Source organism: Copadichromis virginalis, linkage group LG4 (assembly GCF_057382275.1).
Source record: "Copadichromis virginalis isolate Kocher_CV1m ecotype Utaka linkage group LG4, C_Virginalis_male_GT1.1, whole genome shotgun sequence".
NCBI lineage: Eukaryota > Metazoa > Chordata > Actinopteri > Cichliformes > Cichlidae > Copadichromis > Copadichromis virginalis.
Window position 1 is genome coordinate 16,081,634 of NC_140621.1, and position 14,080 is coordinate 16,095,713.

A 14,080-nucleotide genomic window follows, 5' to 3' on the forward strand; every position below is an offset into this window, starting at 1 on the left:
TCTTTAGTCAAGTCATCATGTGAATTTCTTGAAGCAGTGGATTAGATTTTAGTCTCACCCCACCAGTTTGGTTGGAATGAAAACCTCTTTATCAGCTTTTGTTGCATGTTTCAGTATACACAGTAGACACAAAATCCAGCTAAACAAAACATGTGAGACATTACTCATCCAGATTTAATCTCAGTAACTAATTTTACTTCAGATAATAAAATTAGTAACTAGATTTTATTTTGCACTTCAGGAGGTTTTGGAGACATAGTCAGTGGTGTCTCTGTTCAACTCCTCATTAACACAAATATCTAATCAGACAGTGACGTGGCATTAACTCAAGATGACCTGCTGAAGTTTGAACAGGGTTAAGAATTGTTTTTTTATGTTCAACGGGCTGGTCTGAGATTTTCCTGTGCAGCATCTCTTGACTTTACAAAGAATGGTCCAAGAAACATCAAATATCCAGCAAGCGGCAGTTCTCTGGGTGCAAAATACCTTAATGCCACACGTCAGAGGAAAATGGCCAGACTGCCTCGAGCTGCCTCGAGCTGATAGGAAGGGAACAGTAACAAGGTGTGCATAAGGGCATCACTGAGCGTGCAACATGTCAAACCTTGAAGCAGATGGGCTACAGGAGCAGAAGACCATACTAGTGCCATCCTGTCAGTTATGAAATAAGGCTAGATTTGGCACAGTTCATGGTGGTGTAAAGGTTTCTTGCCATATTTTGGCATAGTTGAAACGCCACGGCCTACCTGTGACCACTGTGCGCCCATCTTCTGACAGATGCTTCCAACAGGAAAACAGACCTTGTTATAAAACTATCATGATCTCAAACTGGTTCTTGCACATGATGATAGGTTCCCTGTATTCATGTCTGTGAAGGTTCTCAGTCATCCAGGTCATCGTAGTCTAAGGAGCCAAGGTGTGAGCCACACCCGCTTTCTCACCTTGGCTCATGTGATTAGGTAGAGGATCATCAGGGGGTCCTTTGTCCCTCTTTGGGAGGAAACTCCCACTGGGTTTAAATCTGGGACTCTCCACCATTTGACCCTTAGAACTGAAGAAGCTTCTCGGATGAGAGGTGAAACGTCTTCAAGCAACTCAAAGAAGTCCAGACGCTTTTCTTTCCAAGCTCCTTAGACTTCCCTGTATTCAAATGACCTCCACAGTCACCAGCGCTCAATCCAATAGATCACCTATGGGAAACCTGCAGCAACTATGTGATGTTGTCATGTCTCAGAGGAATGTTTCCAGCACCTTGTTGAATCTGCGCCACAAAGCTGTTCTCGAGGCGAAAGGGGGTACAAACCAGTACTCACAATGTGTACCTAATAAAGTGAAGTCATCAAACAATGCACACATCACCAAGTGCACCACCAGAGGGCAATGCAGCACAAAACAGAGCTTGTGCCGTTGAGATTGTGTTAAAGACCAACCAAGCGATCCTATTAGTTGATTTAATCCACTCAGTACCAACATAATTTTTCTAGGGTCTTAGGAACAAACTGTAAGACATGTCAGTTGGGTGATTCAGCAGGTTTTTTTTACATTTCCGTCTTATAAAAAACAAAAAAACAAATGAAAAAACCTTTACAGATCTGGTTAGACCAGCCCCATTCTCTAGAAGGGAGGTATAGTTTGTCTGTAAGTTTTGCCACAAATGCATTGAAGTGTGCAACAAGAATTAGTGTCTGGGCGCCTGGGCTTTCCTCCTACAGTACTAAAATTTGCATGTTAGGTCAAAGTTTCTGTAGGTGTGAATGTGAGTGGCAGTAGCTGTCTCTGCACCATTAGCCCTGTGATAACTGGGCCAACAGACTAGACAGTCTCACCCCACCAGTTTGGTTGGAATAAAGAGACCCAGACCCTGAATCAGGACAGCAGAAGAAAATTGATGGATTGATGTTGAATTGATTTGAATTCTTATTATAAGAGAAACAGTATAGGAGGTCTGTGCAGTGTGAATCTTTTTAAGGACATACAAAATAAAGTTGTTTTATTTATTTAATGGTCACCTGTTTTCACGTGTTAGACTTTAATTTTTTGCTTTTTTTAGATTCATAACTTTTCACTTATGACTGTGAAAACTTCCCCTAGTTAAACAGTAACTTTCATACCGTTCCTGTTTGTCTGCTCTGCTGCTCTGTCAAATAACAAAGTCACAGCAGTAAACAAGATAAAATAGTCGGGATAGACAGGATTAAATTCAAATCTTTTATTTAACTTGAAATAAGCACTGAATAAATACATCGAACATGCCTTTGTGGCTCTTTGTGGTGTCACAATAAATAGAAAATACCACATTAATAAGAAAAGAAAAACAAAAAAACCCCTTTATGCTCAGATTTGCAATGCACTTATTCTTTAAGACAAACTCACATAAATAAACATCAAAGTAGAGAGAACCAGCAGTGAATGTGCTCTGTGTATTTAAATGTTAGCTGTTTTGCAAACAATCTTCTAAGAGCTGTAGAACAGGTTGCACAAGCATTCACAAGAAAAAAAGTTTAAATTTGTCCTTAGTTGTTCACTTGATTCATAAGACTGACATATGCAGACACAAAAACACTTTTGCATTTATATGGTTTCACAGTTATTGCACTTTTTTTTAAACAGCAGTAACATAAAGGCCCCAAATCAAACATTATCATATATTTGTATGTAAAATGAGCTCTGCACTGTCACCATATCTTACATTTTTAACATTCACAGTAAGTATTTTCGAGCTCAGCCACATTCCACACTGTCTTTAAGGTCGTATTTGTTTACATCATCACATGTCGGTCCTCGCTGCAGCATCTCTGTGCTGTCAGTGCCTCTGTGGGGCTAACTGCAGTGCTTACAAGACTGATGGACAAATATTTTACTGACTCAGTGTCTCACATGAAGCTTAAGATGTATAACAGCATTTCTTGTTTTGCTTCTGTCCAAATCTGACCCTTGCAAACAAGGAACTTTAAATCTATTTACAACAGTTTTCTGCCCCCCAGTCTCACTTTGTCCTTTGTGCATCTCAATATCGCTATGAGAGGAGGCAGCTGTTGGTTTTGTTCATAGGAGGTCGTTTGTTGCTGTCTTTGGGGAAGGTTTCCCGCCTCCGGCACAGTGCTGGACTGAGCCAACTAGGAAGATTGGCCTGCTGGAGCAGCTCCCTGAAAGCTTCCAGGACATTGATGTTGTCTTTGGCTGAAGACTCCAAGAAGCTGTGGTTCCAGTCCAACTCCACAGTGGACTCCACGTCCTCGCTGGACACCTGTCGCTCATTGTTACGATCAATCTTGTTCCCTATCACCACAATCGGTGTGTACTTGTCCTCTTTGATATCTAGGATCTCATCCCGCAGACTCTTGACTGCCTCCAGAGAGTCAGGGTCATCCACAGCGTAGACCAGAGCAAAGGCATCACTGTTCTGGATGGAGAGCCTGCGCATGGCAGGGAAGGAGTAGCTGCCACTGGTGTCCATGATGTTGATAGTGACTTTGACACCCCCCACCTCATATTCTTTCCTGTGGAGCTCCTCCACTGTACGCCGATGCTTTGGCTCAAAGGTATCTTTGAGGAAACGTTGGATGAGGGCTGTCTTTCCCACTCCACCTGCTCCCAAAAACACCAGACGCACCTCTGTCTTCTCTTTCACTTCAATAGACATCTTGATGTGCTTCTTCGTGTAACAGGAAGAATTTGCCTTTTTTCACCCCTCTATTCTTCTCCTCTTTGGCTGTGGATCCTTAGCCTGGAAGGTGTTTTGATGGCAATGATGAAGAGGGAAGTGGTTGGCATGTGAGTCTGCCTGTGAGGCTACACTGCTCATTTATTTACACACATTGCCTGCCCCCTTCTGCTCCCAGCCAATCAGCAGGGAAAGCATTCCTGACTGCTGGCTCAACATCAAATATCTCAACACATCTGTTTAACTGAAAAATAATACTTCCCTTTGCAGCAAGGAGGTTAATCATTTTCATCTTTTGCTAAAAGTTTGTTGTAAAAGAGTTTATACTATAAATTGTTCACACTCAAGTGGAATTTTTCTTCTAACATAAAAGACTTAATACTCAGTTGTTGTAGCACCAGAATCAGAAAAAAGATTTAAGGCTTTTGGTCTGCCTTCTAGAGTTCATTTAGGCAACTACAAAGTCGATATCAGCCACAGTTCTGACAGATCAGCTTTCTATGTCTAATAGGCAAGTCTCATATGGAGCATAATGTTTAAATTGTTTTAGCCTGCTAAAAGTTGCTGTGCACATGCAAGCTGCTTTGCTACCCATTTTTGTCCTTCTAATATTGTGACTGACTTATTCACATCTATTGTACCTGATCGCTGCTTTGTTCGGTACTGATGGTCTTTTATCTTCTTCACAGATCTCAGAACAGAGCAATAATGAAAAATATAAATCACTGTAAATAAACACTGTTTGACTTTATTTGTCCTCACTGAAGTATTGTAATTTAAATTTACTGGTATAAGAAAAAGAAAGTAGTCACAGGATTCTGTGGCATTCAGTACAACCTTACTGCTTCCATAAGAAGCAGTATAAAGAATTAACTAGCAGCCAGTTGGTGATAATGAAGTGCACATCATTAACTGATAATCAGCAAGCGTGAGCACCTCTATAAAGGCATAATTTTCACAGTGTGCCAGTCTAATGCATTCAGTTGTCTGTTAACACAATCTTCCCAGAAGTGAATGTCCCAGCAAATTAACCACAAGGTCAGACTGTGGAACGCTCAGAGAAATAGTAAAAAACCCCAAAAGCTACATCTCAGACTCTACAGGCCTCAGTTAGCATTTTAAATGTCGAAGCTCATGACAGGACAGTTAGAAAAAGATTGAACAATTTTGGCTTGTTTGGAAACGTTGCCAAAAGTCCTAAGGCTTGTAAAGTTGTATCTGAACAAACTGCAAGACTTCTGGAGAAATTTCTTTGGGAAACATGAGAGGAAACTGGAGATGTTTGTACATGCAAAGCGGCATATTTGGAGAAAATCAAGTGCAGCATATCAGTGCAAACACTTCATTTCAACTGTGAAGCACGGTAGTGGAGGTATGATGAAATGAGCTTTGACCATAAACTCAATTGTAAGGATTCTTGTGAGGACACATGACTGACAGCTAAAGGTTGACTCTAATTAGGACATAAACAGGACAATGATCACAAGCACAGCAGCAAATGCACAACAGAATGACTGAAAAAGAATATGTGGATTGTGTAATTCACTCTAAATATCCAAAATAAATTGTCAATTCATGTCATTTTTGAGTTTACTGATTTTACATCATGATTGTAATGCATACTGCACTCTACTTAAAGGGGAATGTTAATAACCAGTAATATACTGGCTAATTCAGGAAATAAAACAAGCACACTGTCACCGTTTTCTCTTTTGCAATAAATATTAACTGTAATACTTTTTAAGTACAGTTTATGATCTTACTTTTATTCATTAGGGATGCTACATTTAGACTAGATGTCCATATTGATCATATTTCTCTAAAGATGGAATGCAATGTCTCTCTCTGCTCAGGTTTTCACTTCATTGGTGAGTATTGGTGCAAAAATAGCTTTGGTCTTTGGGCTTTTCCATTCTGTGGATGCATAACTTTGTTTTGGCAGCTTTGATCATTTCTAGCTTAAAAAAACAAAATACTGATAAAATGCTAAATTCGAGAGTTCAAACCAGCTGGGGAAGTTAGTGTAGTTTTTATTTATAGTCTTGACCGTGAACAGTAACTTTATTTTGGTCTGTTTTTCTTCAGCATGATCCATTTTTAGATATGATTTACTTTTGTTTGCTTTTTTAAACATCCACTCCAGGCTTCTCGGATGTTAGATACAGATGTGAGAATAGTAGCAGCACCAGCAGTGATGTAGCATTGAGCTGGTGGTCGCCTGGAGGCGTTGGTTTCTGTTGACTGACTGTCACAGTGGAAGGAACAATTTGTTTTTTGAGCACATGGCCTTTCATATGGTCACAGGATCTGGTGTTCTGTTAAGCAACTCTGATTTTTGTACACTGGTTACTCTGATATTATTCAGCTATAAAAGAAGAAGAAGAAAAAAAACCTTATTTTGACATGTAACTGTGGTTTGCCCAGCATGTCTGCCTTTACTGTCCAAAGCAAAATGAAGGTTACAGTTTAGAGCGATGTTACCCAATGTTCCCCTAACTTCCAAAACAGTTTTTGAGAAAGGTATCAGGAGCATTAATTCAGTTGCATAAGTAGTATAATATAATAGTTGCATAAGGTACATAATATATCTAATGCCTATCTGTTTATTTCTAACTGTTAGTTCAGCAGGATGTGTCATATTGACACGCCCATCAGTCAAACACTCAAACTGTCATGTTTCACAAGATGTTTCTTTGTCACACTACACTGGTCCAGTGCCATTGCTGGATACGCACGTACTCTGTACGTAGTCTGTACTTACAGTTGCAAAGTTTGCACTTCATGCCAGAACCTGTACCAAAAAACTGCTCGTAGTAAGAGCCAATATAAATTTAGATGGGAGCAACGATATAGATGTTGATATAGCTGAAAAAAAGAACAACTTTATTTATTGTTCAGTGAATTCACAAACAGAGGAGTGTAAGATAACATCAGGGTGAGCTAAGGCCAAAATGATATATAAATTGCACCATTTAACACAAGCTCAGCCAACCTGTGCAAATGTAGCAAACCAAACTTCAACAGCTTACCTCCTTAGTCTAACAAAAATATAAGGAACACCTAGAAAAAAAATAGTAGCTCACCCCTACTTACTTCCTTCTAAACACAGATCAAACTTCCAATTACATAACCACCGTTGTGGCTGGCTGAGTGAAAGGGAGGCAAATTATCCTCAGCAGGTGGCGGTCATCTTGTCTCCATATATAGGGTGCAATCCTCAGGTTGAAGCCAATGATCTGAATGCTTTAGACTTGCCACATCAATACCAGTCAGGCACTGGCATAATCTGATTAGCATGCTCTTATCCTATACAGACGAAATACACAAAATAAAAGATATATGGCGATGTCCTTTGGGCAGACAAGGTTGCAAAAACTAAACACAGCATATCAGCACAAATACCTCATACCAAATTATCCAGTCTCTGAAGAAGATGTGCCCTCATAGTACATTCATCCGTGGTACTAAACCAAAGTCATATAACTCCAGTGCTGTATACCCAAAGGTAAAAGGTAGCTGTAGGTCACAAGGCTGAATGTTAGCACATTTTTTTGTGTCTGTGCTACTTATTCCCTATTGGTACTTAACAGTTGGTATGAGGTCCAGAGTTAAGCATGGTGGTGGAGGGGTCATGATTTGGGCTTGTTCTGCACCCACGGGAACAGGGCACCTTGCAGTCACTCAGCTGACTATTCAGATTTCTGTATATCAAAGTCTCCTAAAATCAAATGTGAGGCCATCGGTCTGACAGCTAAAGCTTGGCTGGAATTGACTCATGCAACAGGACAATGATTCCAAGCACAGGAACAAATCTGCAACAGAATATCTGAAAAAGAAAACAATCAAGGTGCTGCAATGGTCCAATCAAGATCTCCAGACCTCCTTGAAATACTGTGTGAACTTAAGAGTGTCTCCACTATAAGTATGAAGTATGGGCAGGTAAATCAGTTCTTTATTTCCTGCAGAGTGGCACCATTTGATCTGTTGGCACCACCCGCAGTATTTTGTAGAGTTGGAATTCCTGAGGGAACCTGAGGGATAAGATCGTCTCTGCAGAAGAAGTTGATCGATATCCAGGATGATCGTAATAGCAGTCCAGCTTTTTTAAAGCTTTTTTTGGTTTAGTTTTTGTGTGCAGGAACTGTACAATTGTTCAGACCAGTTTCTTTCAGGGCTTCAACATTGATGCACTGTGTCATTATTTTTTTTTAAACAAACACATACACTGACATACAGGTAACACAAAGGGTTGGTCGCACATACTGCTCCATCATCCATCTGAAACAAAAGAGAGCGTCACACATGCATAATGACCACGGCAATGGAGTGATCTGACAGAGCATTTTTTGATGGATACTTACCTAATATGACCATATCTGAATTATTTTAAAATCAAAAGCTTTTTCAGAGCATAGATGCATATTCATTTTTTATTGTTCCAGGACAGCACGATCAGTCTCCTTTGTCTTAATTTGTTCCTAAATTCTTCTGGATCACCTTATTTACAGCAGATTGCAGACACGTCTTTACCGTTCACATATTCCAGCAAAAAGAACAGAAAACATACACCAACCTCCACCTCATCATGCTCTTAATCCATCTTTTTCATTCAGTGGCTTTTGGGATTTTAACTTTGGCTACAGGTCCTCTGACTGTCCTTTGACTCTGGAACAGCATGTCCTGGATTATGAAAGGTGCGGTGGTGGAAGGGGAAGAAGCAACATACCAAATGGCGAGCGGTCTCATTATATCTCGCCGTAGCAGCAGGTCTGCTCAGCAACTGAGCAATTATTGTTTACCATGAGGCAAAAGCTCTCATCTATATCATTATGATTTTTCTACTGTACATGGATATATCTAAAATATCATCCAGTTAATGCTTTTTTTCTCTGAATCACTCATACTTTCTAGGAATTAGTCAGTGCCGCTTTGATTGTTCTTTTTCAACATCAGCCAAGGCACCAATGACAGTTATGTCTCTCCCGCCAAGGTTAGCAATAATTGAAGGTGAGCCTTTGTATGCATCAGATGTCTGCAAGGCTGAGTGAGCATTACAAAAACCCACTGGATGGCAGGCATCCACACAAGCGTGCATGTGTGTGTGTGTAATATGTGTTTGCATGCACTCAACAACAAATCTTTGAACATCCTGAGAAACAGCTAATAACATTTGGACTGGGTGTACTGGGATTTCGTTACGCAACCTTCAGCACTGAAAGGTGAAGGCAGCTGGACAACAGGGAGTGAGCTGATGAGTACATTTAATGCCCGCTGTGCTTTTTATATTGAGTAAGCTCACAAACTGTTCATGTTACAGTCATAAGGCACATAATAAAGAGAAATATAAAAAACATTATATGTGGGGAAAAAAATCATAATTTTGCAATTTAGTCCCTCTGATTGAAGATGACAACAGAGGACAGCTGTCTTCAGTTATTCTCTGAATTTGTTTGTAAGCAGTGACTCAGGCTTTTAAAAAAAAAAAAAAAGATTAATTAATAAAAATAATGATAACAATAAAATCCATATAGAGATATTGCCCAGAAATACCTGCCACTCTCCTGAGAAAATAGCCAAGTTTCTTTGTAAGAATAATGTTACAGGTAGTATATGAAAATTCTGTATATTCAGAAAAATGTTAATATGCAAATTAAACTTAGAAATATAGAATTATAGAATCACTTAAGGATTATATTGTGTGCTAAGGATTGTACAGGGTGGGCCATTTATATGGATACACTGTAATAAAATGGGAATGGTTGGTGATATTAAAGTCCTGTTCGTGGCACATTAGTATGTGTGGGGGCAAACTCCTCAAGGTGGGTGGTGACCATGGTGGCGATTTAGAAGTCACCAACTTTTGTTTTTTCAATAGGAGGAGGGCCATGTGACACATCAAACGTATTGGTAATGTCACAAGAAAAACAATGGTGTGCTTGGTTTCAACGTAACTTTATTCTTTCATGAGTTATTTACAAGTTTCTGACCACTTATAAAATGTGTTCAATGTGCTGCCCATTGTGTTGGATTGTCAATGCAACCCTCTTCTCCCACTCTTCACACACTGATAGCAACACCGCAGGAGAAATGCCAGCACAGGCATCCAGTATCCGTAGTTTCAGGTGCTGCACATCTCGTATCTTCACACCATAGACAATTGCCTTCAGATGACCCCAAAGATAAAAGTCTAAGGGGGTCAGATCGGGAGACCTTGGGGGCCATTCAACTGGCCCACGATGACCAATCCACTTTCCAGGAAACTGTTCATCTAGGAATGCTCGGACCTGGCACCCATAATGTGGTGGTGCACCATCTTGCTGGAAAATCTCAGGGAACGTGCCAGCTTCAGTGCATAAAGCGGGAAACACATCATCATGTAGAGATTTCAAATATCCAGTGGCCTTGAGGTTTCCATTGATGAAGAATGGACCCACTATTGTTGTACCCCATATACTACACTAAACCATCACTTTTGTTGTTCCAACAGTCTTGGAGGGATCCATCCAATGTGGGTTAGTGTCAGACCAATAGCGGTGGTTGTGTTAGGTCATCCTCGTTGAGATGCTGCAGTAACTGGAGTTTGTAAGGGTGCCATTTGTGAGTAGCTAATATCCGCCGAAGGGATGTTCGACCAGTTTCACGAAACTTAGCAAGCAGTTTGCTAACTGCAGCATGGGCGATGGGTGGTCTCGTAGGGTGTCTTGCATTGAAATCTGCTGCAATGACCCGGTTACTGCGTTCACCAGATATCAACACAATTTCGATCCGCTCCTCACGTGTTAACCTCTTCGACAATGTCAATGGCTGTGAACAAAGAAAAACTTGTAAATAACTCATGAAAGAATAAAGTTACGTTGAAACCAAGCACACCATTGTTTTTCTTGTGACATTACCAATAAGTTTGATGTGTCACATGGCCCTCTTCCTATTGGAAAAACAAAAGTTCTATCCAAGATGGCCGACTTCTAAATGGCCACCATGGTCACCACCCATCTTGAGGAGTTTGCCCCCTCACATATGCTAATGTGCCACAAACAGGACTTTAATATCACCAACCATTCCCATTTTATTACGGTGTATCCATATGAATGGCCCACCCTGTACTGTATGTACTGCACCAAGACAATAACAGTTACATTCTAATGACATTAGCACTCAAAGCACTTTACTTTATATTATTTTAAGTCTTTACATTGATCGCTGGATATGATTGTTGTTTTCTAATAAAGCTATCATTACTGATCATTGTCCCTGTTTTCATTCCCAATGCATCAAACCCTGGAGCTTTGCTGAAGCCGCTGATATCTCAGAGACACACACAAGGTATCCTTTGGCAACGGAGCCATGGAGCACCTGTCACCAATGCCACTTTCACCGCAGATGCTTCATATAAGAGCAATTTATTGCAGTGCATATCATTTGTGTGTCATTTTACAACATGTGAACGGTTGTATTTTAAGCCAAATGATATTCTTTTGTTAAAACGTCCAAGTATAAGTTTTGGTGGCTAAACTGAAGCAGCCATTAAAATTGCAAATCCACAGTGGAAATCAGTTTCACCTTTTATAATGCAGAATTTACAAAATTATAAACACATCAAGTTCAGTAAATATCCAAAGAGTGGGTGAAAATGGATCACAATGCCATTAATAACTGTTCAGCAAAGATTATTCATTGTTATTTAAAGAATAACTATTAAAAAGTTAAATAACTCTAAGTTCACAGTAATGGAGGTTATTGAGGAATTACAGAATTTTTAATCTGATTAAACAGGTGCGAGTCGGTGGCCCACATTTGACTTTAACGAGTTAACTAAAAGGGTGGTAACACGATCTCAGAATGAGATTTAGAGAGATTTCATAAGCCAAGACCTTTTCAGACATGCTCCTCTGTGCTCAGTACTGTGAGGTTATGAGCTCCTAAGCCTTTTTTTGTCCCTTGTGTCCAAAGCATCAGAAGACCATCTGCGGCAAACATCTTTTTAATTTGAAGGATTGTGTGCAGGTTTCTCGCTGGAGGTTTCGGGATTCAGCACTTGATGAAAAGTGTTGAGTTTAGAGTAGCTGCTATATTAAACAACACCTCCTTAAAACCTCTGGAATTATATATATTATATATATATTTTTAAATATGTGTTACTTTTTTAGCCAGAAACTACTATATGCTCTGCCAGTAGGCACTGGGGACACAGAGGGAAGAAAATAACTAGATTTATTGAAACTTCAGAATATCGCATTAGAGTGACCTCCGAGTGAAAGTGTGCAATTATTTTCAGAATCTGCATCGATTTTTTTCCCCCTCTGAGCACCCTGGTGTGTGAAGGCAGTTTTGTTCCTGCTTGATATTTGCTGCTGTAAATGTTTATGTATTCCTGACCCAGTTTCTCATTTCAAACTTTATTCAGCTTTCTTTAAAATGCTGCTCATAGAGTGTATGTGGGGTTGTTTTAGGTGAAGCTTCTTAGTGGTGGTTGCAGCAACAGTTGCAGAGCTTCTCCATTCTAGCTGTGATCCCCCCCGATGTCAACTAAAGAGGTCACTTAAACTAATGCTATTTCTAAACCTAAACTGACTTCAGTGTGTTCGGGAGATCAGTTTAACATATAAACAGCAGGCCACGTCTTCTAATGGTTTCTCTCTCAAACCAGATTGACTTGAGCGACAAACCATGTGAGTCTTTTAAGTGTCCGCCTAATGAAAGGGTCGTAAAAGCTTGGTATTCAATCAGGCCTGAAACTCTTGACCTCTGTCATGTTCAGCGTGTAGAGACCTGTAAAGGAATGTGCTTTGATCAATGAGCTTTTGAAAGTTTCACCTTCACGTCTCTCAATGATGCATGTTCAGAATTTGTTCTTCTGCTGTTACGGCTAATTTTAATGTGTCGGTATGTTTCATACTGGGGTGGCGTGCAAACACAGTATAAAATATGGAAATATATGGGTTTGGAAAATGAAGCCAATGTAGAAGTGCGCTACACCTGAATTATATTTGAAGCCCATCAGTGGTAAGATCTGGGGTTGCAAAAAGACTTCTGGTCCTTTACAGGACTATAGGCTTGACTTGAGTTTATGGTCATTTTACTATAACGATCGTACCATAGATAAAAAAAGAAAAGAAAAAGGATCCAACAACGCCACCACCACAAACACAGTGCAGGAGGTGAGTCCCTGACAGCTGCCTGTGTTGGAACGCCTCATGATCAAGGTGGCCAGATCACATGCTTTTTAGTCCTGCAAACTTTTTTATTTGAGATTTGACTCCTTTTGGAGCCTCAAGTGGCCATTAGAGGTTAAAACCCATTAATCTAGTGTAACCATTAAATCTAGTTTACAGTATGATAAAACTTGAAGCTTACATTGCCCATAAACTGAAAAAAGAGATTTGTTGCTGAAACAACTTTGGAAATATTAACATATTTATAAATTTGGAATGTAACTAGGAAAGATGGATGTGCCATTTTAAGGATTTCTGAATAGTAATATGTAATACAAAAGATATGGAAATAACTGATATTCGAGCAGAGAAATATATTTATGCTTCAAAAAATGCATACAATTTTTTATAAACTAAGAGTAGATCATTAAAACACCAGGGAGAAGATTAGAAAACTGATCTTTGTGAAAAGCATTATTAAGCTCCCGCATTACTGATAGAAAGTGCTAGAAACTACTCTCTGACAACTATGGGATAATTAAGCTCTAAGCTACATGACCTTTTCATTAGTGCTGCAAGTCCAAAACTAATTTCAGTTTCAGTTATTAATAAAGTGATAAATTTAATTAAACACAGGATTGAAAGTGAAATATGTCCTGAGGTCTCAAAGCCAGAAAATAATTCATTTAAAAAAAGATAATTAGGTTCCCAATATAAATATGAGGCTTTCACATTCAAGGGAGTCCTCCACCTGTCTTTTGAGTTTTGTCTCTGGTTCATGGAAACATATGAAATCTAAATTTAATGAAATTTGCAAAATGCAAAATTAAGTTGTTCAGAGGGAAGATGGAGTTAAACCTGCTTCACATGCTATGTGAAATATATATATGTATGTCCCACTGAAGATATATGTATAAAAATAGCATATGCTGCTGCTTTACATTTTACACGTTTTTCATATAATCAAATGTTGTCTGGATGGTTATTAAAATTCGACGTCATATTTCTGATTAATTCTGCTGCTTATTAGAATAACAGACGTTAACAAAACCAAGCTATGTTTATGAAGCATTAGCTGGGACATGCACAACGCACAGTTTGATTATGTTAAGTTGGCATTATGACTTGAGCTCTGTTTACTTGGCCTTTTTTAAGGGACCATTATTATTATTCAGTTAAATTTTGAGTGACTTATTTTTGAATTTTAAATAAAACCCCCATTTGTCTGTTTTTTATGTAAGTGCTGTACAAAAATACAAAATAA

The 14,080-nt window shown here is 39.3% G+C and overlaps 1 protein-coding gene across 1 annotated transcript; it reads right to left on the reverse strand.

Moving 5' to 3' along the window:
• Nucleotides 1-2,194: 2,194 nt before the first annotated feature.
• LOC146711103 (ras-related protein Rap-2a-like) lies at nt 2,195-3,767 on the reverse strand. The gene has a single exon (XM_085455403.1). The coding sequence runs from the start codon at nt 3,641-3,643 to the stop codon at nt 3,017-3,019; it is 627 nt and encodes a 208-aa protein (XP_085311529.1). The 5' UTR covers nt 3,644-3,767; the 3' UTR covers nt 2,195-3,016.
• Between the last annotated feature and the right edge of the window lie 10,313 nt (nt 3,768-14,080).

What these genes read in the sequence shown, in the direction of transcription:
- LOC146711103 (XM_085455403.1), bottom strand. Translation starts at nt 3,643, where the DNA reads ATGTCTATTGAAGTGAAAGAGAAGACAGAGGTGCGTCTGGTGTTTTTG.